Below are 23,997 nucleotides of genomic sequence, written 5' to 3' on the forward strand. Positions count from 1 at the left end.
TCTCTCATTCTATTATAGTATCATAGCATCTCTAACTGTCTCTGTTCTCTCAGTCTATTATAGTATCATAGCATCTCTGTCTCTGTTCTCTCGTTCTATTATAGTATCATAGCATCTCTAACTGTCTCTGTTCTCTCATTCTATTATAGTATCATAGCATCTCTGTCTCTGTTCTCTCGTTCTATTATAGTATCATAGCATCTCTATCTGTCTCTGTTCTCTCATTCTATTATAGTATCATAGCATCTCTAACTGTCTCTGTTCTCTCATTCTATTATAGTATCATAGCATCTCTATCTGTCTCTGTTCTCTCATTCTATTATAGTATCATAGCATCTCTATCTGTCTCTGTTCTCTCATTCTATTATAGTATCATAGCATCTCTATCTGTCTCTGTTCTCTCATTCTATTATAGTATCATAGCATCTCTAACTGTCTCTGTTCTCTCATTCTATTATAGTATCATAGCATCTCTGTCTCTGTCTCTGTTCTCTCATTCTATTATAGTATCATAGCATCTCTGTCTCTGTTCTCTCATTCTATTATAGTATCATAGCATCTCTAACTGTCTCTGTTCTCTCGTTCTATTATAGTATCATAGCATCTCTAACTGTCTCTGTTCTCTCATTCTATTATAGTATCATAGCATCTCTGTCTCTGTCTCTGTTCTCTCATTCTATTATAGTATCATAGCATCTCTATCTGTCTCTGTTCTCTCATTCTATTATAGTATCATAGCATCTCTAACTGTCTCTGTTCTCTCGTTCTATTATAGTATCATAGCATCTCTGTCTCTGTTCTCTCGTTCTATTATAGTATCATAGCATCTCTGTCTCTGTTCTCTCATTCTATTATAGTATCATAGCATCTCTGTCTCTGTTCTCTCATTCTATTATAGTATCATAGCATCTCTAACTGTCTCTGTTCTCTCATTCTATTATAGTATCATAGCATCTCTATCTGTCTCGTTTCTCTCATTCTATTATAGTATCATAGCATCTCTGTCTCTGTTCTCTCGTTCTATTATAGTATCATAGCATCTCTATCTGTCTCTGTTCTCTCGTTCTATTATAGTATCATAGCATCTCTATCTGTCTCTGTTCTCTCATTCTATTATAGTATCATAGCATCTCTAACTGTCTCTGTTCTCTCATTCTATTATAGTATCATAGCATCTCTGTCTCTGTTCTCTCATTCTATTATAGTATCATAGCATCTCTAACTGTCTCTGTTCTCTCGTTCTATTATAGTATCATAGCATGTCTAACTGTCTCTGTTCTCTCGTTCTATTATAGTATCATAGCATCTCTGTCTCTGTTCTCTCATTCTATTATAGTATCATAGCATCTCTATCTGTCTCTGTTCTCTCTGTCTGCCTCTCTCACTGTGTCCCTCCTGTCTCTTTTATCAGGAGGTATTGTCTTATTACAGCCTGATCTGTTTACCTGGGTGTTGGTATCATTTCCATCTATGTGTGTTGTTGTCATCTCTCTCCATTCACCCTGTGACAGATTACTGCCCCATAAAAGTGTAAAGATCTGGGTGGGTTTTGTGAATGTAAAGGATTATACTGTAATTACCCTACTTTTCCCACTCATAATCTCCCGTAATCCCATTTGACTCATATGTTTTGTGTTAGATATTTCTGAACGGGTTTTTATATCTGGAGAAGTTAATCTGTTTACAAAAGAGTCAGACAGTTTTCTCTCAATTTTCCAGATGTATTTCCACCATGACGATGTCTGCATACGTTCAGTGTTCCAGTGCTCCTACTCATTATCTAACCTATTCAACCTGTTAATAGCTGGAGTGGGATGTGTCTTGGTTCAGCTATGCAGTGGTTGGCCTTGACTAGCTCTAGTAATCAACTACTTTCCAAACAGTAAGCTAGCTGTAACCTCTGAAATACCCGTGTTATCATCACTCAATATCAGACATATCTATTGTTGGAGCCTTGTGCTTGTTGTTTACGTGTGCTATTATCTATTAGACAGATGGGCTGAGAGCCAGACTAAATTATGCGCAGTCTACGCCCCTTCTGTCTGTCTGTATGTCTGTCTGTATGTCTCTGTCACAGTCTTATTGTATGTCTGTATGTCTCTGTCACAGTCTTTCTGTCACAGAAGTTCTGTCTGTCTGCCACAGTCTGTCAGTCTGTCTCTGTCTGTCCGTAATGTCTGTCCATATGTCTGTCCGTCTGTCTGTCTGTCTGTCTGTGCCACAGTCTGTCTCTCTCTCCGTCAAAGTCTGTCTGTCTGTCTGTCTGTCTGTCTGTCTGTCTGTCTGTCTGTCTGTCTGTCTGTCTGTCTGTCTGTCTGTCTGTCTGTCTGTCTGTGCCACAGTCTGTCTCTCTCTCCGTCAAAGTCTGTCACAGCCTGTCTGTCTGTCTGGCCGTCAGTCAGTCTGTCTGCCCGTCTGTCCATCTGTCCGTCACAGTCTGTCACAGTCTGTACAGTCTGTTACTGTCTGTCCAACTGCCAGTCTGTCTGTCTTTCTGTCTTTCTGTCTTTCTGTCTGTCTCTGTCTGTCACTAGGCTCGCCTTATCTCAGGTTCACAGGTGGGAGGCAGACTGAGCGAGCGAGAGAGAGAGAGAGAGAGAGAGAGAGATGGAGAGGGAGACAGAGAGACTTAGAGCCTCTTCCCTTGACAGAGTGTAACCTTGACGATGCCTCTTCACCTGGTTGGCATGGATCGGCTTAGACGCCCCCAGAGGAACCGATCAATATTTCTGTTGCTTGTTTTTGACTTCCCTCTCCTTCCTCCTCCTCCTCCTCCTCTTCTCCTCTCTTCTCTGCTTCTTTCTTTCTCTGCCATAGGTTGTTATCTGATTTAGCTGGTTTGTTTGTGGCGCACGCCTCACTGTCTCTCCCCATCTCTCACCGTCTCTCCCCGCAAACCTAATAATGCCTCTAATTTGGGCACAGTTTAGGGATGCTAACGCAATTTGTGTTTTCGTTTTTTTCAGGAACAAATAATTTTTTTCTTAATGAAAAAGCATAAATATCCAATTATTTCTGAAAGCGGAGAGCACGTGCAGTACACACACACACACACACACACACACACACACACACACACACACACACACACACACACACACACACACACACACACACACACACACCTCAGATTGTACTGCATGGTGTTTTTGCCCACATTTCCAGCGAAGCACTGAGTGTGAGAGTGTGGCACCAAACATGAATTCATTAGCACCCTTTGATGTGCTGGTTCAGTATGTGGTGTGTGTGTGTGTGTGTGTGTGTGTGTGTGTGTGTGTGTGTGTGTGTGTGTGTGTGTGTGTGTGTGTGTGTGTGTGTGTGTGTGTGTGTGTGTGTGTGTGTGTGTGTGTGTGTGTGATTTCTGTGGGCAGATCTGGCACTGAGACACACACACACACTGCTTGGTACTCAGCATTAAGGAGATAGTTTGGGTGTCCTGTCCAGGGGCTGTACTTGTACATCAACCTACTGGGCAAAAACCGGTTGAATCAATGTTGTTTCCATGTCATTTCAACCCCCCAAAAATCTATGTGACATCGTTGATTCAACGTGGAAACCTGATTGGGTTTGCAAAAAGGGAATTTCATATTTTTTTACTTTTAACCTAAATCCAATGACATGGTGATTTCCTTTTACATTTCATGTTGAATTCACGGTAGTTGACAACTCAACCAAATGTAAATCAAAACTAGACGTTGAAATGACATCTGTGCCCAGTGGGGAGCTGCCTCATGCTACAGAAACAAGAGATAAGCCAAGGCTTCTTACTTACTGTGTAGGAATGTGAAGAAAAGACACAATGTGGATGGAGATAAATAATGTGTTTGAATGTTTGGGGCTGTGTGTGTGTATGTGTGTGTGTGTGTGTGTGTGCGTGTGCGTGTACGTGTGCGTGTGTGTGTGTGTGTGTGTGTGTGTGTGGGGTTGTATGAAGGGGAACATGGCTGAGCAACTCAGGTGTAATTAATGGCGCGTGATGATCAGCAGGCAAATGCAAATAGGAGCTAAACGAGCTTCCCCGATGAGCAGGATAATTGCGTGTCACTGACGGTTTCAGGTCGCGATCATCATACATTCTTGAAGGCGCCGAAGCCAGCGGGTTATTTCTGTGTTAGTGTGTGTGCGAGAGAGAGAGAGAGAGAGAGAGAGAGAGAGAGAGAGGGAGGGAGGGAGGGGGAGGGATAGAGTTTGCATGTGCAGTGTGTGTGTGTGTGTGTGTGTGTGTGTGTGTGTGTGTGTGTGTGTGTGTGTGTGTGTGTGTGTGTGTGTGTGAGTGCGTTTGCACCTGCTACAGAGAACAAGATGATATGTGTACCCATCGACACTACAGCTTCTGTGATTTTTCACCTTCAATCCCTCCCTCCCTCCCTCCCTCCCTCCCTCCCTCCCTCCCTCCCTCCCTCCCTCTTTCTCTATTTTGCTATTTACAGTTGAATGAAGTTGTTGAGGTATTTCCAGCTGAGCACTTTGTTATCCAGGTACTCTGTCCCCCGCTGGTAAATTAGAGTTGGGAGCTCCCAGTGTAACATTAATATTACAACAGGCCTTTATTTTTAGTCCAAGCAGACAGCCCAATGCCCTTTCAGTAGTCCTCATGCAGCTCTGCTCCCCCTTACTGCTTCCTTTGACCACCTACTTCTTTCCCTTTGTCAAGGAGAAATTATTATTCTTTCTTTCTCCATCTTTCTCTATCTCTCTCTCTCTTTCTGGCGGTCACCCTCTCTCTCTGGCACTTACCCTGTTTCTCGCTGTCTCTGGCGCTCACCCTCACTCACCCTCTCACTCTCTATCGCTCTGTCTGAAATGTGTTAACCCATTGTCTGATTGGTTTGTTTCTCTCAGTAATATGAGTCAGAGTGAGTGTGATCAGATTGCAGCCCAGTCGGTGTGGTTCCATGATTGCTCCTCACCAGGAGATTTTACCTGGAGATCCCAAGTGGCTGTCTGATCGGAGCTACAGTTGAAGTCAGAAGTTTACATACACCTTAGCCAAATACATTTAAATTCAGTTTTTCACAATTCCTGACATTTAATCCTAGTAAGAATTCCCTGTCTTAGGTCCGTTAGGATCACCACTTTATTTTAAGAATGTGAAATGTCAGAATAATAGCAGAGAGAATGATTTATTTCAGCTTTTATAGCCTTCCACAAGCTTCCCACAATAAGTTGGGTGAATTTTGGCCCATTTCTCTTGACAGAGCTGGTGTAACTAAGTCAGGTTTGTAGGCCTACTTGCTCGCACACGCTTTTTCAGTTCTGCCCACAAATTTTCTATAGGATTGAGGTCAGGGCTTTGTGATGGCCACTCCAATACCTTGACTTTGTTGTCCTTATGCCATTGTGCCACGACTTTGGAAGTATGCTTGGGGTCATTGTCCATTTGGAAGACCCATTTGTGACCAAGCTTTAACTTCCTGACTGATGTCTTGAGATGTTGCTTTAATATATCCACATCCTTTTCCATCCTCATGATGCAATCTATTTTGTGAAGTGCACCAGTCCCTCCTGCAGCAAAGCACCCCCACAACATGATGCTGCCACCCCCATGCTTCACGGTTGGGATGGTGTTCTTCGACTTGCAAGCCTCCCCCTTTTTCCTCCAAACATAACGATGGTCATTATGGCCAATAGTTATATTTTTTGTTTCATCAGACCAGAGGACATTTCTCCAAAAAGTACGATCTTTGTCCCCATGTGCAGTTGCAAAACGTAGTCTGGCTTTTTTATGGTGGTTTTGGAGCAGTGGCTTCTTCCTTGCTGAGCGGTCTTTGAGGTTATGTCGATATAGGACTCGCTTTACTGTGGATATAGATACTTTTGTACCTGTTTCCTCCAGCATCTTCACACGGTCCTTTGCTGTTGTTCTGGGATTGATTTGCACTTTTCGCACCAAAGTACATTCATCTCTAGGAGACAGAACGCGTCTCCTTCCTGAGTGGTATGACGGCTGCGTGGTCCCATGGTGTTTATCCTTGCGTACTATTGTTTGTACAGATGAACGTGGTACCTTCAGGCGTTTGGAAATTGCTCCCAAGGATGAACCAGACTTGTGGAGGTTTACACTTTTTATCTGAGGTCTTGGCTGATTTCTTTTGATTTTCCCATGATGTCAAGCAAAGAGGCACTGAGTTTAAAGGTAGGCCTTGAAATACATCCACAGGTGCATCTCCAATTGACTCAAATTATTTCAATTAGCCTATCAGAAGCATTTAAAGCCATGACATCATTTTCTTGAATTTTCCAAGCTGTTTAAAGGCACAGTCAACTTAGTGTATGTAAACTTCTGACCCACTGGAATTGTGATACAGTGAATTATAAGTGAAATAATCTGTCTGTAAACAATTGTTGGAAAAATTACTTGTCATGCACAAAGTAGATGTCCTAACCGACTTGCCAAAACTATAGTTTGTTAACAAGAAATTTGTGGAGTGGTTGAAAAACGAGTTTTAATGACTCCAACCTAAGTGTATGTAAACTTCCAACTTCAACTGTATCTGGCAGTGTGGGAGAAATAATCCCACTGGGCAAAAACAGGTTGAAACAACGTTCAAAACTGGTTGGTTGGATTTGCAAAAAGTCATCAACATTTCATTTTTTTTCACCCAATTTTAACCTAAATGACACGGTGACATTTTTTAAAATTAATTTCACATGAATTCACATTAGTTGACAACTCAACCAAATGTAAATCTAGACTAGACGTTGAACTGACGTCTGTGTCCAATGGGATGGGCTCAGCCTGACTAACACTGACTCATACATGTACATGTGTAGGCAATGTGATATGACAAGATACAATATTATATGATACAATACATTATTGTCCATTGTCATGGAAATTCATTTTGTTAGCCCAGAGGTACAGATTTAATTTGATCCCCCTGTTACAGGAAAACTTTCCTGCATTGTAGGGCATTTACAACTTGCAGTGGAATTATCAAAGCCCCCTCTCGTGGCCTCATGGTTGGAATGTTGTTCATATTTTTAATCATTTCAATTGTCACATTGGTATAAAGGGATCGGGAGACAGGCGCAGGAATGCGTAATAGGGTTTTTTATTTACCCAAATTACAGCGTGCCGTGTAAAGGCACGGGGACGAAGACCAAACAAACACGTATACAAAACACAGGGTTGAAACCCAAACAAAAGAGCGAGTAGTACCCCGAATAAATATACAATCGCACAATGATACCACACGGGATGAGACCCGTAATCATCTGCGCAATACACACGGCACGAAAGCCAAAACAACACAGCACAGGTACTCACACGCCCAACGGACATTGGAACAATAATCAACCAGACAATGATGAACAAAGGGCACACTTATACAATTACTAATCAGGGGAGATTATGGGGACCAGGTGTGCGTAATGACACAGTTCAGTTCCTAGAGGCCGGTGACGTAGACCTCCGAAACTGGTGCACGGAATGAGCAACAGTACCGGAGAGATCCGTGACATTATTAATCAACATTATATAAAACATTTCATTTTACATTTTTTTTATATTTCAGTCTTCTGTGATGTATATAAAGTGTAATATTTGGATGCAAACTCAAAATTCTATAGATTTCAACTTTATATCTGACATGGTACAGGTGTCTTCTTTCTTCTAAGTCCATAACCATGTGTGTGAGCTGTATACTTTTGTTTCCAAGTAGATTTTTTGGACTACCAAAAGACCCTGATTTAGGCCACTGCAGTAAAAGGTTAAACGGGCTTCTCAAGTTTCTAATTTCCACATTACATTTATAGACTTGATTTTGTGTCAATTTAATAATAATGCGCATAATAATTCACATTTCCTGTTGCTGCAGGATTACTTTCCTGCTGTAACAGACTGGCTCAAATTAAGATCCTACAGTGTCTTCATACAGTGCCTGTGTTTCAATTTCTCACCCATCTACACACAATACCCCATAATGACAAAGTGAAAACGTGTTTAGTAATTTTTGCAAATGTATTGAAAATGAAATACAGAAATATCTAATTTACATACGTATTCACAACCCTTACATCAATACTTTGTTGAAGCAACTTTAGCAGCGATGATTTTCTCAAGCTCTGTTAAATTAGATGGGGAGTGGCGGTGAACAGCAATCTTCAAGTCTTTCAACAGTTTTTCAGTGGGATTCAAGTCTGGGCTTTGGCTGGGCCACTGAAGGACTTTCACATTCTTGTTCTGAAGCCATTCCAGCACTGTTTTGGCTGTATGCTTGGGGTCATTGTCCTAAATCCATAAATCTATGCCCCAGTCTAAGGTTGTTTGTACAAGGTTCTCATCAATGATTTGCCTGAATTTGGCTCCATTCATTGTTCCCTCTATCCTTACCAGTCTCCCAGGCCCTGCTGCTGAAAAAACTTCCCCATAGCATGATACTGCCACCACCAAGCTTCACAGTAGGGATGGTGTTAGACGGGTGATGAGCTGTGCCTGGTTTCTCCAGACATAGCGCTTTGCATTCAGGCCAAAGAGTTACATTTTTGTCCTATCAGACCTCAATCTCTTGCCTTATGATCTCAGAGTTTTTTACATGCCTTTTTGCAAACTCCAGGGATGCTGTCATGAGTGGCTTCCGTCTGGACCACTCTCCCATAAAGCCCAGATTGGTGAAGTGCTGTAGAGACTGTTGCACTTCTGGCAGGTTCTCCCATCTCAGCCAAGGAACTCTGTAGTTCTGTCAGAGTGATCATTGGGTTCTTGGTCACCTCCCTGACCAAGGTCTTTCTTGCCCGGTTGCTTAGTTTGGTCGGACAGCCAGCTTCTGGGTAGTTCCATATTTTTTCTATTTCCTAATGATGGATACCACTGTGCTCTTGGAAACTTTCAACACACAGCAAAATGTTTATACCCTTCCCCAGATATGTGCCTCATCACAATTCTATCTTGGAGATCTACAGACAGTTCCTTGGACTTCATGGTATATTTTCTGCTCTGACATGCACTGTCAACTGTGGGAACTTATATAGACAGGTGTGTTTCTTTCTATGTCCGAACAATTTAATTGGCCACAGGTGGGCTCCAATCAAGTTGTAGTGACATCTGAAGGATGATTGAAGGAAATTGGATGCACCTGAGCTCAATTTAGAGTGTTATAACAAAAAGGTTTGAATACTCATGTAAATTAGATATGTTCAATATATTTGCATCAAGAAAACATTGTGATTATGGGGTATTGTGTGTAGATGGGTAAGATTGTTTGCAATCCTTTTAGAATTCACACTGTAACAAATGTGGAATAAGTCAAGGGGTATGAATACTTTCTGAAGTCCCTGTACATATTTACAATGCTGGAATGGCTTCAGAACAAGCATTTGTAAGTCCTTGAGTGGCCTAGCCAAAGCCCAGACTTGAATTCCATTGACAAACTGTGGAAAGGGGCCTCCCGAGTGGCGCAGCGGTCGGTCTAAGGCACTGCATCGCAGTGCTAGAGGCGTCACTACAGACCCGGATTCGATCCCGGGTTGTATCACAACCAGACGTGATCGGGAGTCACATAGGGCGGCGCACAATTGGCCCAGTAGTTCTGGTTAGGGGAGGGTTTGGCCCGGGGGGCTTTACTTGGCTCATAGCGCTCTAGCGACTTCTTGTGGCGGGCCAGGTGTCTGCAGGTGGTCGTCAGTTGAACGGTGTTTCCTCCGACACATTGGTGCGGCTGACTTCCGGATGAAGCGAGCGGGTTATAAGAGGCGCGGGTTGGTGGTTCATGTTTCGGAGGGCGCATGACTCAACCTTTGCCTCCCGAGTACGTTGGAGAGTTGCAATGATGAGACAAGATCAAAATTGGGGAGAAAAAGAATACAACAACAACAAAATTGTGGAAAAACCTGAAGATTGCTGTTCACCGCCACTCCCTATCTCATTTAACAGAGCTTAAACATCTGTAAGGAAGAATGGGAGAAAATCCCCAAATCCAGATGTACAGTACAAAGCTGATGCAGACGACTCAAAGCTATAATCACCGCCAAGTAACTGGATACACACTCATTACAGAACACACATAGTCTCACTATCATACAATGCTAGAGCTACAATGAAGAGCAGTGAATGTGAGACTTGTTTAGCATCAGTGTAATTAAAGCAAAAGTGTGTGTGTGTGTCAGCAGTGTTGTAGAGGCTGACCCTGTATACCACGCAGGTGATCACCTGTTCATAGGGGAGAGCTAATGAGCAGTTGGAAGCACAGGAGACCGCAGTGTTTACAGGAAATGCTCTCCTCATTTCCTCTTGGTGTGTTTATAATGTGTGTGTACATTGAATATGGATGTGTACCGTGTAGCCTTTGTTTCTATACGTGTAAACATACAGAACATACTCTATATGTATCTCTGTGTCTGCACTGTGCATGTGTGTGTGTGTGTACTGTGTGTGTGTGTACTGTGTGTGTGTACTGTGTGTGTGTATAGGCAAGGAGGAACAGTAGTGTGATATTGCTGAGGCTTGACAAACGACCCAGGGACTGATGAGGCGCTTGTTTCTGCACCCACTAGCACTTCCTCCTAATTACTCCACCTCTGCCCATAAACTCTGTCTGTGTGTGTGTGTGTGTGTGTGTGCGTGTGCGTGTGCGTGTGTGTGGGCCAGAATGTTAGAACTATGTCTCCTAGCCATGTCAGCAGGTGGGAAGCTCTATCTGAAGAAAAGAGGGAAAAATCAACAAAGCATGCAAATCACACTCTGAGGGGAGAATCAATTAGGAGTGGAGCAGCCTGGCTGTGAGGGATGTGATGGGCTGTGAGGGATGTGAAGGGGCTGGGCCCATGCAGAGACATAGAGATGGTGTATGACCGTAGATAACCCCCCGGGGTCCTGCATTAGCCATCTGAGAACACACAGTCCTCCACTCATCCCAGCAGGCCTCTCTCTCAGACTTTATACTCTCTTTATACCCTCTATACCCTCTCCTGTCTCTCTCTGAAAGGTTCAGATGGGTTTGGACTTGATAATGTACAGTTGAAGTCGGAAGTTTACATACACTTAGGTTGGAGTCATTAAAACTCGTTTTTAAACCACTCCACAAATTTCTTGTTAACAAACTATAGTTTTTGCAAGTCGGTTAGGACATATACATTGTGTATGACACAAGTAATTTTCCCAACAATTGTTTACAGACAGATTATTTCACTTATAAGTCTCTGTATCACAATTCCAGTGGGTCAGAAATGTACATACACTAAGTTGACTGTGCCTTTAAACAGCTTGGAAAATTCCAGGAAATGATGTCATGGCTTTAGAAGCTTCTGATAGACTAATTGACATCATTTGAGTCAATTGGAGATGCACCTGTGATTGTATTTCAAGGTCTACCTTTAAACTCAGTGCCTCTTTGCTTGACATCATGGGAAAATCTAAAGAAATCAGCCAAGACCTCAGATAAAAAATTGTAGACCTCCACAAGTCTGGTTCATCCTTGGGAGCAATTTCCAAACGCCTGAAGGTACCACGTTTATCTGTACAAACAATAGTACGCAAGTATAAACACCATGGGACATGCAGCCGTCATACCGCTCAGGAAGGAGAAGGTTCTGTCTCCTAGAGATGAACGTACTTTGGTGCGAAAAGTGCAAATCAATCCCAGAACAACAGCAAAGGACCATGTGAAGATGCTGGAGGAAACAGGTACAAAAGTATCTATATCCAGAGTAAAACCAGTCCTATATCGACATAACCTGAAAGGCTGCTCAGCAAGGAAGAAGCCACTGCTCCAAAACCGCCATAAAAAAGCCAGACTACTGTTTGCAACTGCACACGGGGACAAAGATCGTACTTTTTGGAGCAATGTCCTCTGGTCTGATGAAACAAAAATAGAACTGTTTGTTCATAATGACCATCGTTATGGGGGAGGAAAAAGGGGGAGGCTTGCAAGCCGAAGAACACCATCCCAACCGTGAAGCACGGGGGTGGCAGCGTCATGTTGTGGGGGTGCTTTGCTGCAGGAGGGACTGGTGCACTTCACAAAATAGATGGATGGTATGATGAGGATGAAAAATTATGTGGATACATTGAAGCAACATCTCAAGACATCAGTCAGGAAGTTAAAACTGGGTCGCATATGGGTCTTCCAAATGGACAATGACCCCAAGCATACTTCCAAAGTTGTGGAAAAATGGCTTAAGGACAACAAAGTCAAGGTATTGGAGTGGCCATCACAAAGCCCTGACCTCAATCCTATAGAAAATGTTTGGGCAGAACTGAAAAAGCATGTGCGCGCAAGGAGGCCTACAAACCTGACTCAGTTACACCAGCTCTGTCAGGAGGAATGGGCCAAAATTCACCCAACTTATTGTGTGAAGCTTGTGGAAGGCTACGTTTGCCCCAAGTTAAACAATTTAAATGCTACCAAATACTAATTGAGTATATGTAAACTTCTGACCCACTGGGAATGTGATGCAAGAAATAAAAGCTGAAATAAATCATTCTCTCTTCTATTATTCTGACATTTCACATTCTTAAAATAAAGTGGTGATCCTAACTGACCCACGACAGGGCATTTTTACTCGGATTAAATGTCAGGAATTGTGAAAAGCAGAGTTTAAATGTATTTGGCTAAGGTGTATGTAAACTTCTGACTTCAACTATATGTCTGTCTCTCTTTTTCTCCTCTCTCATTCTTCTACTTGCCTTATTGCCTTTTTGTTGGTACAGTGCTCTGTATGATAAATATGTCTGATACTCTGTATGATAAATGTGTATGGGGATTCTTTATGTAGATGCAGGAATGTTGTCTTTTGTGTTTCCAACCTCATATTTCTCTTCTCTTCTCCAGGTATAGAATGACCTCAATCCCAAGAGAGGCCTGATCACGGATTGGCTGAGAGTACTGGACCGAGCCCCTTCTTGCCCTCCCTGACACCGCGGACCATGGAGTCCCACCACACCAGGACACAGACTTCCTGTCTTACCCTATGCTGCTTCCTGTTGGCCCTGGCCCCCCCTCTCTCATTGGCATCAAGGCCCCTCCCCCATGCCCCCGACGGCGCCACTATCATCACAGCCTCCATCAACGCAGCCGAGGAGGAGGACTATAGCACATTCAGCACCGAGAACCCCGAGTGGAAGTTCAACCACGTGGCCGTGGACGAACGCAACGGCAACGTGTACCTGGGAGCGGTCAACCGCATCTACAAACTCTCCCCCGACCTAAACGTACAGGTGTATCACGAGACTGGCCCCGACGAGGACAACCGCAAGTGTTACCCGCCACGCATCGTGCAGCCCTGCAGCGAGCCGCTGTCCCTCACCAACAATGTCAACAAGATGCTGCTGATGGACTACCGGGAGAACCGGCTATTAGCCTGTGGTAGTCTCTATCAGGGCATCTGTAAACTCCTTCGTCTGGACGACCTGTTCAAGCTGGGAGAGCCCTTCCACAAGAAGGAGCACTACCTGTCCGGGGTCAACGAGAGCGGTTCGGTGTTCGGCGTCATCGTGTCGTACGGGGACTCATCGCCCGACAAGCTGTTTGTGGCCACGGCAGTGGACGGCAAGCCCGAGTATTTCCCCACCATCTCCAGCCGCAAGCTGGCGCGCAACTCGGAGGAGGACGGCATGTTCGCCTACGTCTTCCACGATGAGTTCGTGGCATCCATGATCAAGATCCCGTCCGACACGTTCACCATTGTGCCTGACTTCGACATCTACTACGTCTACGGATTTGGCTCGGGTAACTTCGTCTACTTCCTCACGCTGCAGCCGGAGATGGGGAATGGGCCGGCCACCGGCTCTTCCTCCGCGGGGCGAGAACAGGTGTACACTTCTAAAATAGTCCGGCTGTGTAAAGATGACACAGCCTTTAACTCGTATGTGGAGGTACCCCTGGGCTGTGTGAAGGGCGGCGTGGAGTACCGGCTCCTACAGGCGGCCTACCTCTCCAAGGCGGGTGCCATATTGGGGCGCTCGCTAGGCGTGGGGCCCGACGATGACGTCCTATTCACCATATTCTCTAAGGGCCAGAAGCGGCGGCCGCGCGAGGCTTCGCAGGAGTCAGCGCTGTGCGTGTTCGCCCTGCGCGAGATCAACGAGCGCATCAAGGAACGACTGCAGTCGTGCTACAAGGGCGAGGGCACCCTGGACCTGGCCTGGCTCAAGGTCAAGGACATCCGCTGCAGCAGCGCAGTGAGTACCAAACACACATACACATACACAGCGGTACTAACCAACTATTTTCACACCTGATCCATTGAATCAAGGTCTTGATGACTGACCTTGTCATTCAACATCAATTTTGTTCACCACAAGCCAGTGTGGATAGTATGTTGAATACAGTCTGATTTTCCTTACGTTACCAATGCTGGAATACAAGAGTAGAGAGAGTAGTGAGTAGTGAGCTGTATTCAACTAGAACAGTGTTAAATCTGTTCTACATTCTGACAATGAAACACGTAATAACAAGAGGTGCATATTTACCGAGTATTTATTTTGTTCTACTAAATGAAAGGTGAAGGCTCATCACCCACACTACACAACAGAACCATAATGAGAGTTTTGTCTCACTCTAAAGGTGTATTAGAGGCACCATGTTTCTGGGTGGGCTGCTGCACCATTGGATTAATTTGAGGTGTTAACCAGCTCCGGTATCTGTTTCTCTATCCGGCTTAGAGGGTTGGGCAATTCACACTCACAAGTAATGAACATAATAACTCACTCCGTTGCGGCATTAGCAATTCAGTAACACATTTAATTTAATCTCTTCAGGTTAAATCTTACATCAGCGGTGTCTCTCAAAGCAGTAGCAGAGCTTCGATGTGACGCAACAGTATTTTGTTTATATTAGCTACCGCTCCTCCTCAGATAAAACGCAGACAAGCTGAAGAAACTAGAAATTGACATTTCACTGAATAGCAGTCAGGCAGGGTTCTCCACAGCTGCTATGCTGTGCTGAACATTAGCTAGTAAATAAACCCATCAGTGGGTCTTAATGCAGCGGAGCCTCCCTGCTATCTATACTGTTCTCTATAGTTTCCTACAGTTACACTATAGGATTGACGAAGGCGCTGCGTAAAGTCACACAATCTGCACTTACATTGTGATCCACTGTGTGGATGTTTCTGGAAACTGTCTAAAGTGATGGATGACGTTGCGTTGAGGTCTCTTCAAATTCCTCAGACTTTCCTGAGCTTGTTAGTGCTTGTGAGCCTCTCTTTCAGTTCATTTGGGGAGTGTCGAAAGTTGTACGGTCACAAAGATGAATTAATTCATTCATTGATCTGTGCTAGTGTATACAAGTCTGTACTGGTCTGACTGTACTGTGATTAAATACATAAAGTTGTCCCTATTGGTGCAACGACATGACTAATCTTAGTCTCTAGAGGAAGGGCGTGATTCTCCGATTCCCAAATTCAACCCCTCTCTTCCTTTTTACAGTATGATTCAGAGAGACTAACTCAACTGAAGAACAGAGACTTGTATCAGAGGCGTGCTGTGTTCTGCTCCTGGTGTTTCTGGCGAGGGATAAATCAGTGGCGGCGTGCGCCATCGTTGGGGTGGGGTGGGGGGGGGGGGGTGAGGGAGGACACGGGTTAGCGGTGAGGAATGGTGCCATTTCAGCACGCGCCACAGTTTGGCGGCTGCAGTATAAATTAGAGGCGGTCGACGTCACAAAGCCCCAGCCTGGAGATGGATGGTCCTTACTCTCCCCTGGCCGCTCCATCACTATGGATACTAGGCCCTTTTCCCTTAAAGGCAGGGAGAAGCACTTTGATTAGAGAAAAAGAAAAACACCACTAAACACATGATCTCTGAAGGTTCTGAAATGATTGATATTCAAGGAGGGGGGTTGTATAAATGATTGCCTGGATTTACAGGAATATGACTTCAAACACATGTTCATATATAGAGGCAGGCAGGCAGGCACACACGCACACACTCACACACGCACACACAAACCCTCACACACACACACATACATACATATACGCACACACGCAAACACACACACGCACACACACACACGCACACACTCACACACGCATACACAAACCCTCACACACACACACGTACACACACGTACACACAAACACACACAAATTAGTAAGTGATTAGAGGTAAATGGCGGGGTGTCTGTGTTGTTCTTGGATCTTTGCACAATGGGAACATGTTGTATGACAAGATACAGAGATGGGGGATGACACAAGACAGAGAGAGAGAGAGAGAGATAACCTACTACAGTAGCTGTGTATGTGTGGGGGAGATGTCTCCCTAGTATCACACGGATAATTTTACACAAATCCTGGTTGTTAGTCCCAATTAATTCCTCGCTCTCTTTTCAATAATGCATAAAGGGGAACGCCGCCCCCCCCCAGCACGCCACATCTTGAATGTTGCCAGAAATGTAGTTCAAGTCATCATTCGCTCTCTTCCCTCCAAATGCAGCAGCCAAGATAGTCACAGGCTCCAAACACAGGGCTTTAGAGCAGAGAGGAGAGAGACTGCATGGCAGAGAAGCAACAGCAGCTAGTAACAGCTAGTAGCTTTAGGTTTGTGCTCATATAAAAGTCTAATGAGGAACCATAGAACCACAGAGAGAGATCAAGAGAAGGCCCTCTCTCTCTCTCTCTCTCTCTGTCTCTCTCTCTCTCTGTCTCTCTCTCTCTATCTCCTGCTCTCTCTTACTCTCCCCATCTCTCTCTTTCTCTCTGTTTCTCTTTTGCTCTCTCGCTCTCTGTCTCTCTCTCTTTCTCTCTCTCTCCCCCCTCTCTCTCTATTTCTCTCCCCCTCTCTCTCTCTATTTCTCTCCCCCTCTCTGGTTCTGGTTTTCTCTCCTTTTCAAGCTCTCTTGTCGTATTTTTCACATCATATGTTTTCCCCCCAATTATAGAGTGGATGAACTGCCCCTCGGCTCATTAGAGTAGCTTGGCTGTACAGAGGAGCAGACGATATATGCATGCACTCACAGACACCCACACACATACCCGCGCACAGAAACACACACAGAAATACACAGAAACACACACAGAAATACACAGAAACACACACAGAAACACACAGAAACACACACGGAAATACACAGAAACACACACAGAAACACACACACAGAGACACAGACACAAAGACAATGGTCATTCACCTCAGCTCATTAGATAACCTCTGTCTTTGTAAGGAGTACCAATTTGTGTGATTGCCACTTTGTGTTAGGGGCGCTCTGAGTGCTCTCGTCTCTAACATCTCTGTAGTAGCAGTTGGTTTTTCAGCCAATAATATTAGCTGGCTTGTGAGAGCTTAATTGACTAAAGTGAATTTCAGCCAAAGATAAGAAATGTATCATTAAAAAAATCAATTTAGTAAGTTAAGTTATATATATCTGAAAAAGCATTCCGTAACATCAGAAGGTATCCCAGATACATGTGGGCTGTTAAATCTGCCGGTGAACTTACTGTTGGATTAGTCAAAGAATAGTCCCTGTGGGTTTGAACTGGGCAGCACGCAGCTATTTCAAGAACTGAGAAATGGAAGGAAAAGGTGATACGATACAGATATGGAATTACACGTTGAACGCTCTGAGGTGATTGGATGTCAGATTACAGGGAGCTACAGTCGATTGGCTGATGCAGGCGGTAGTTTACTCTCAGTGATGTGATTGGTTTTCCTAGATGCTGTTGCTTGGATTTGGCGCCTTTCGATCAGAACGTATGAATGGAGATGTGAATGTATGCAGAGTTCTTACTCCATCCCTGTGCCAGCAGTAGGAGGTACAATCAATACGCTTTGTGTAAATCTCCCGTTGACATCAGCGCTTGATTTCCCCTACCCAGAAGTGCGTAACTCAAGTTAGGATTTGTCCATAACAGCATGCTACCACATCAATGTCACAGCGACAGCCATTTTAGGTTTTAGGACATTTAAAAAGGTCACTATGGCACAGCTTTATTCTCCCCTAGTGAGTCAACAGTGGGCCTATAGCTGTCCAGCCCAGCCGTGAAAATACCTATTAAAGCTTGTTTTGCGAGGTCAGGCCTCTGTTGGTTTCCAGCGGGCGCTACTGTACCTCTTGTCGGTAAAGGAGCTGCATCAGGACAGGGATAGAGGAGGAGGATGCGTTTCCCAAACCGCCACGCTCGACTGAAGCACATAATGCATGCTCAACACTATCAGTCTGGGCCGGGTCCGCGTCCATAGATCATTGTGAAATGGCATGTGACCTATACAGAAAAACGCCTGCTCCTTCGTCTACATGTTCACCGTGTCAGCAGGACGAAGGAAATTCTCTCCTTTCTCTTCTCTTCTCTCCCTCTTTCTCTTTCGCCTGTTCTGCTGTCAACATGGCTAGTTGAGTGGTTTTCTCACCACTCTAGGCTGCTTACAGAGAGGAGAGACAAGTTCACGTGTACACCCCTGTCACATGGCTGCGGTCCTCCTCGCCCTCACTCCCACTTCCTAATGATCATAAATGACATGTCGTTAAGTAGCATGCTATCGGCTATTCTTCTACATTTGTCATCCACGCCGACTTCACATTCTGAATTATTTCCAATTAATTACATTATTCTACTCCGTTGCCAGTCCCTCTATCTCTCCCCCCCCACTTGAAAGCAGCTCGGAAGGCAACACTCATCTGGACTAAGTTCATGTTTGATGTTCTTCTTTTTGATAATGGCTCTTCTTCCTTCCGTCTCTTAATTTGATCAACCTTTGTATATTGTGTCCTGTTCCGGGCCGCCTTCTTCATGAGTTGAGCGGTGATTGGAGTTTAATCAGCGTTGTCTGGTGATTCAGTCCCCTCCACATCCTCCGGATCTGGCTTCATTAAAACACCGTCCTGTTCCAAATGGCACCTTAATCCCTATGTAGTGCACTACTTTTGACCAGGGCCCATAGTGCACTATGTAGGGAAATGGGGTGCCATTCAAGGTGCAGCTGCAGTGCAGCCGCCTGCCACACACTAATTAAATCTCCATACATGATACTAGCCCACAAAAGGTCAGAATCCATCACAATACATTATTCTTGGATTAACCAAGTGTCTCTTCACCCAGCCGTTGCCCCTCTCGTTTTCTCGTTGTCTTCCCGCGCCGTTTTTGGATGTCTCAATTTCCACCCGGTTTCCCCTGAAATCAGCGAGTGTCATTTAGTTTAATTTGATTGTGTTCTCTACCCCACACAGATCTGTTGTTCCCCCATTGATTCTGACAGGTGGGATCATACATAAACATGAATTATGGAGAATAGCGCAATATCAAGGCTGACTCTCCTGTCTGTGAGGCAGACAAGCCAACACAACACAGCCAGGTAGAGGCTGACTCTCCTGTCTGTGAGGCAGACAAGCCAACACAACACAGCCAGGTAGAGGCTGACTCTCCTGTCTGTGAGGCAGACAAGCCAACACAACACAGCCAGGTAGAGACTACCTCTCATGTCTGTGAGGCAGACAAGCCAACACAACACAGCCAGGTAGAGTCTGCCTCTCCTGTCTGTGAGGCAGACAAGTCAACACAACACAGCCAGGTAGAGACTGACTCTCCTGTCTGTGAGGCAGACAAGCCAACACAACACGGCCAGGTAGAGACTGCCTCTCCTGTCTGTGAGGCAGACAAGCCAACACAACACAGCCAGGTAGAGACTGACTCTCCTGTCTGTGAGGCAGACAAGCCAACACAACACAGCCAGGTAGAGGCTCTCTCTCCTGTCTGTGATGCAGACAAGCCAACACAACACAGCCAGGTAGAGGCTCTCTCTCCTGTCTGTGAGGCAGACAAGTCAACACAACACGGCCAGGTAGAGACTGCCTCTCCTGTCTGTGAGGCAGACAAGCCAACACAACACAGCCAGGTAGAGACTGACTCTCCTGTCTGTGAGGCAGACAAGCCAACACAACACAGCCAGGTAGAGGCTCTCTCTCCTGTCTGTGATGCAGACAAGCCAACACAACACAGCCAGGTAGAGGCTCTCTCTCCTGTCTGTGAGGCAGACAAGCCAACACAACACAGCCATGTAGAGACGGCCTCTCCTGTCTGTGAGGCAGACAAGCCAACACAACACAGCCAGGTGAGACTGACTCTCCTGTCTGTGAGGCAGACAAGCCAACACAACACAGCCAGGTAGAGTCTCTCTCTCCTGTCTGTGAGGCAGACAAGCCAACACAACACAGCCAAGTAGAGGCTCTCTCTCCTGTCTGTGAGGCAGACAAGCCAACACAACACAGCCAGGTAGAGACTGACTCTCCTGTCTGTGAGGCAGACAAGCCAACACAACACAGCCAGGTAGAGTCTCTCTCTCCTGTCTGTAAGGCAGACAAGCCAACACAACACAGCCAGGTAGAGACTGACTCTCCTGTCTGTGAGGCAGACAAGCCAACACAACACAGCCAGGTAGAGGCTGACTCTCCTGTCTGTGAGGCAGACAAGCCAACACAACACAGCCAGGTAGAGACTACCTCTCCTGTCTGTGAGGCAGACAAGCCAACACAACACAGCCAGGTAGAGACTGACTCTCCTGTCTGTAAGGCAGACAAGCCAACACAACACAGCCAGGTAGAGACTGACTCTCCTGTCTGTGAGGCAGACAAGCCAACACAACACAGCCAGTTAGAGACTGCCTCTCCTGTCTGTGAGGCAGACAAGCCAACACAACACAGCCAGGTAGAGACTGCCTCTCCTGTCTGTGAGGCAGACAAGCCAACACAACACAGCCAGTTAGAGACTGCCTCTCCTGTCTGTGAGGCAGACAAGCCAACACAACACGGCCAGGTAGAGACTGCCTCTCCTGTCTGTGAGGCAGACAAGCCAACACAACACGGCCAGGTAGAGACTGCCTCTCCTGTCTGTGAGGCAGACAAGCCAACACAACACGGCCAGGTAGAGACTGCCTCTCCTGTCTGTGAGGCAGACAAGCCAACACAACACGGCCAGGTAGAGACTGCCTCTCCTGTCTGTGAGGCAGACAAGCCAACACAACACGGCCAGGTAGAGACTGCCTCTCCTGTCTGTGAGGCAGACAAGCCAACACAACACGGCCAGGTAGAGACTGCCTCTCCTGTCTGTGAGGCAGACAAGCCAACACAACACGGCCAGGTAGAGACTGCCTCTCCTGTCTGTGAGGCAGACAAGCCAACACAACACAGCCAGGTAGAGGCTCTCTCTCCTGTCTGTGAGGCAGACAAGCCAACACAACACAGCCATGTAGAGACGGCCTCTCCTGTCTGTGAGGCAGACAAGCCAACACAACACAGCCAGGTGAGACTGACTCTCCTGTCTGTGAGGCAGACAAGCCAACACAACACAGCCAGGTAGAGGCTCTCTCTCCTGTCTGTGAGGCAGACAAGCCAACACAACACAGCCAAGTAGAGGCTCTCTCTCCTGTCTGTGAGGCAGACAAGCCAACACAACACAGCCAGGTAGAGACTGACTCTCCTGTCTGTGAGGCAGACAAGCCAACACAACACAGCCAGGTAGAGACTGCCTCTCCTGTCTGTGAGGCAGACAAGCCAACACAACACAGCCAGGTAGAGACTGCCTCTCCTGTCTGTGAGGCAGACAAGCCAACACAACACAGCCAGGTAGAGACTGCCTCTCCTGTCTGTGATGCAGACAAGCCAACACAACACAGCCAGGTAGAGGCTCTCTCTCCTGTCTGTGAGGCAGACAAGTCAACACAACACGGCCAGGTAGAGACTGCCTCTCCTGTCTGTGAGGCAGACAAGCCAACACAACACAGCCAGGTAGAGACTGACTCTCCTGTCTGTGAGGCAGACAAGCCAACACAACACAGCCAGGTAGAGGCTCTCTCTCCTGTCTGTGATGCAGACAAGCCAACACAACACAGCCAGGTAGAGGCTCTCTCTCCTGTCTGTGAGGCAGACAAGCCAACACAACACAGCCATGTAGAGACGGCCTCTCTTGTCTGTGAGGCAGACAAGCCAACACAACACAGCCAGGTGAGACTGACTCTCCTGTCTGTGAGGCAGACAAGCCAACACAACACAGCCAGGTAGAGGCTCTCTCTCCTGTCTGTGATGCAGACAAGCCAACACAACACAGCCAAGTAGAGGCTCTCTCTCCTGTCTGTGAGGCAGACAAGCCAACACAACACAGCCAGGTAGAGACTGACTCTCCTGTCTGTAAGGCAGACAAGCCAACACAACACAGCCAGGTAGAGACTGACTCTCCTGTCTGTGAGGCAGACAAGCCAACACAACACAGCCAGGTAGAGGCTGACTCTTCTGTCTGTGAGGCAGACAAGCCAACACAACACAGCCAGGTAGAGACTACCTCTCCTGTCTGTGAGGCAGACAAGCCAACACAACACAGCCAGGTAGAGACTGACTCTCCTGTCTGTGAGGCAGACAAGCCAACACAACACAGCCAGGTAGAGACTGACTCTCCTGTCTGTGAGGCAGACAAGCCAACACAACACAGCCAGTTAGAGACTGCCTCTCCTGTCTGTGAGGCAGACAAGCCAACACAACACGGCCAGGTAGAGACTGACTCTCCTGTCTGTGAGGCAGACAAGCCAACACAACACGGCCAGTTAGAGACTGCCTCTCCTGTCTGTGAGGCAGACAAGCCAACACAACACGGCCAGGTAGAGACTGCCTCTCCTGTCTGTGAGGCAGACAAGCCAACACAACACGGCCAGGTAGAGACTGCCTCTCCTGTCTGTGAGGCAGACAAGCCAACACAACACGGCCAGGTAGAGACTGCCTCTCCTGTCTGTGAGGCAGACAAGCCAACACAACACGGCCAGGTAGAGACTGCCTCTCCTGTCTGTGAGGCAGACAAGCCAACACAACACGGCCAGGTAGTGACTGCCTCTCCTGTCTGTGAGGCAGACAAGCCAACACAACACGGCCAGGTAGAGACTGCCTCTCCTGTCTGTGAGGCAGACAAGCCAACACAACACAGCCAGGTAGAGACTGCCTCTCCTGTCTGTGAGGCAGACAAGCCAACACAACACAGCCAGGTAGAGACTGACTCTCCTGTCTGTGAGGCAGACAAGCCAACACAACACAGCCAGGTAGAGACTGCCTCTCCTGTCTGTGAGGCAGACAAGCCAACACAACACAGCCAGGTAGAGACTGCCTCTCCTGTCTGTGAGGCAGACAAGCCAACACAACACAGCCAGGTAGAGACTGCCTCTCCTGTCTGTGAGGCAGACAAGCCAACACAACACAGCCAGGTAGAGACTGCCTCTCCTGTCTGTGAGGCAGACAAGCCAACACAACACAGCCAGGTAGAGACTGACTCTCCTGTCTGTGAGGCAGACAAGCCAACACAACACAGCCAGGTAGAGACTGCCTCTCCTGTCTGTGAGGCAGACAAGCCAACACAACACAGCCAGGTAGAGACTGCCTCTCCTGTCTGTGAGGCAGACAAGCCAACACAACACAGCCAGGTAGAGACGGCCTCTCCTGTCTGTGAGGCAGACAAGCCAACACAACACAGCCAGGTAGAGACTGACTCTCCTGTCTGTGAGGCAGACAAGCCAACACAACACGGCCAGGTAGTAGTCTTCTTTCACTTTATAGAACACAAAGACAAATATTTAATCTCCCTCCTCAGATAGAAAATAAACTTGTTGACGCACCACAACGCAACGCAAGCACACACACACACACACGCACACACGCACACACCACACACACACACACACACACACACACACACACACACACACACACACACACACACACACACACACACACACACACACACACTCCAAAAGTCCCACTATTTTGCCTCCCATAAACCATATTGATCTGCTGAGAGACTGATGGCATGTCTCAGGGAGATGACATCACTGTCAGGCCCTGGCGAGTGTCGTCAGCTGTCTCTGTCTCTGTCTCTGTCTCTCTCTCTCTCTCTCTCTCTCTCTCTCTCTCTCTCTCTCTCTCTCTCTCTCTGTGTTGTTCCCTCTTCAATGCTAATCATTCTGACTGTTTTAGAACATTCCCAAGGGCTCTATAGAAAGGGAGTTAAATCTAGTAGGTGACACCTATTTCACTCTACATACCTATTCTCTCTCACATAGCCACACATGGACTGTGGAATGCCTAATGTGCA

General features: G+C 46.3%; 1 protein-coding gene across 1 annotated transcript in view; it reads left to right on the forward strand.

Annotated features, from left to right (window-relative positions):
* Positions 1 to 23,997, forward strand: part of LOC115197988 (plexin-A4-like) — a 125,407-nt gene that overhangs the window by 31,747 nt on the left and 69,663 nt on the right. Inside the window, exon 2 of the mRNA XM_029759646.1 lies at positions 12,771 to 14,119. Coding sequence (XP_029615506.1) covers positions 12,866 to 14,119 — 1,254 coding nt within the window. The 5' untranslated portion in view covers positions 12,771 to 12,865. The remainder of the gene's footprint in view (positions 1 to 12,770; positions 14,120 to 23,997) is intronic.

The sequence above is a fragment of the Salmo trutta genome, chromosome 8 (genome assembly GCF_901001165.1).
Source record: "Salmo trutta chromosome 8, fSalTru1.1, whole genome shotgun sequence".
Classification (NCBI taxonomy): domain Eukaryota; kingdom Metazoa; phylum Chordata; class Actinopteri; order Salmoniformes; family Salmonidae; genus Salmo; species Salmo trutta.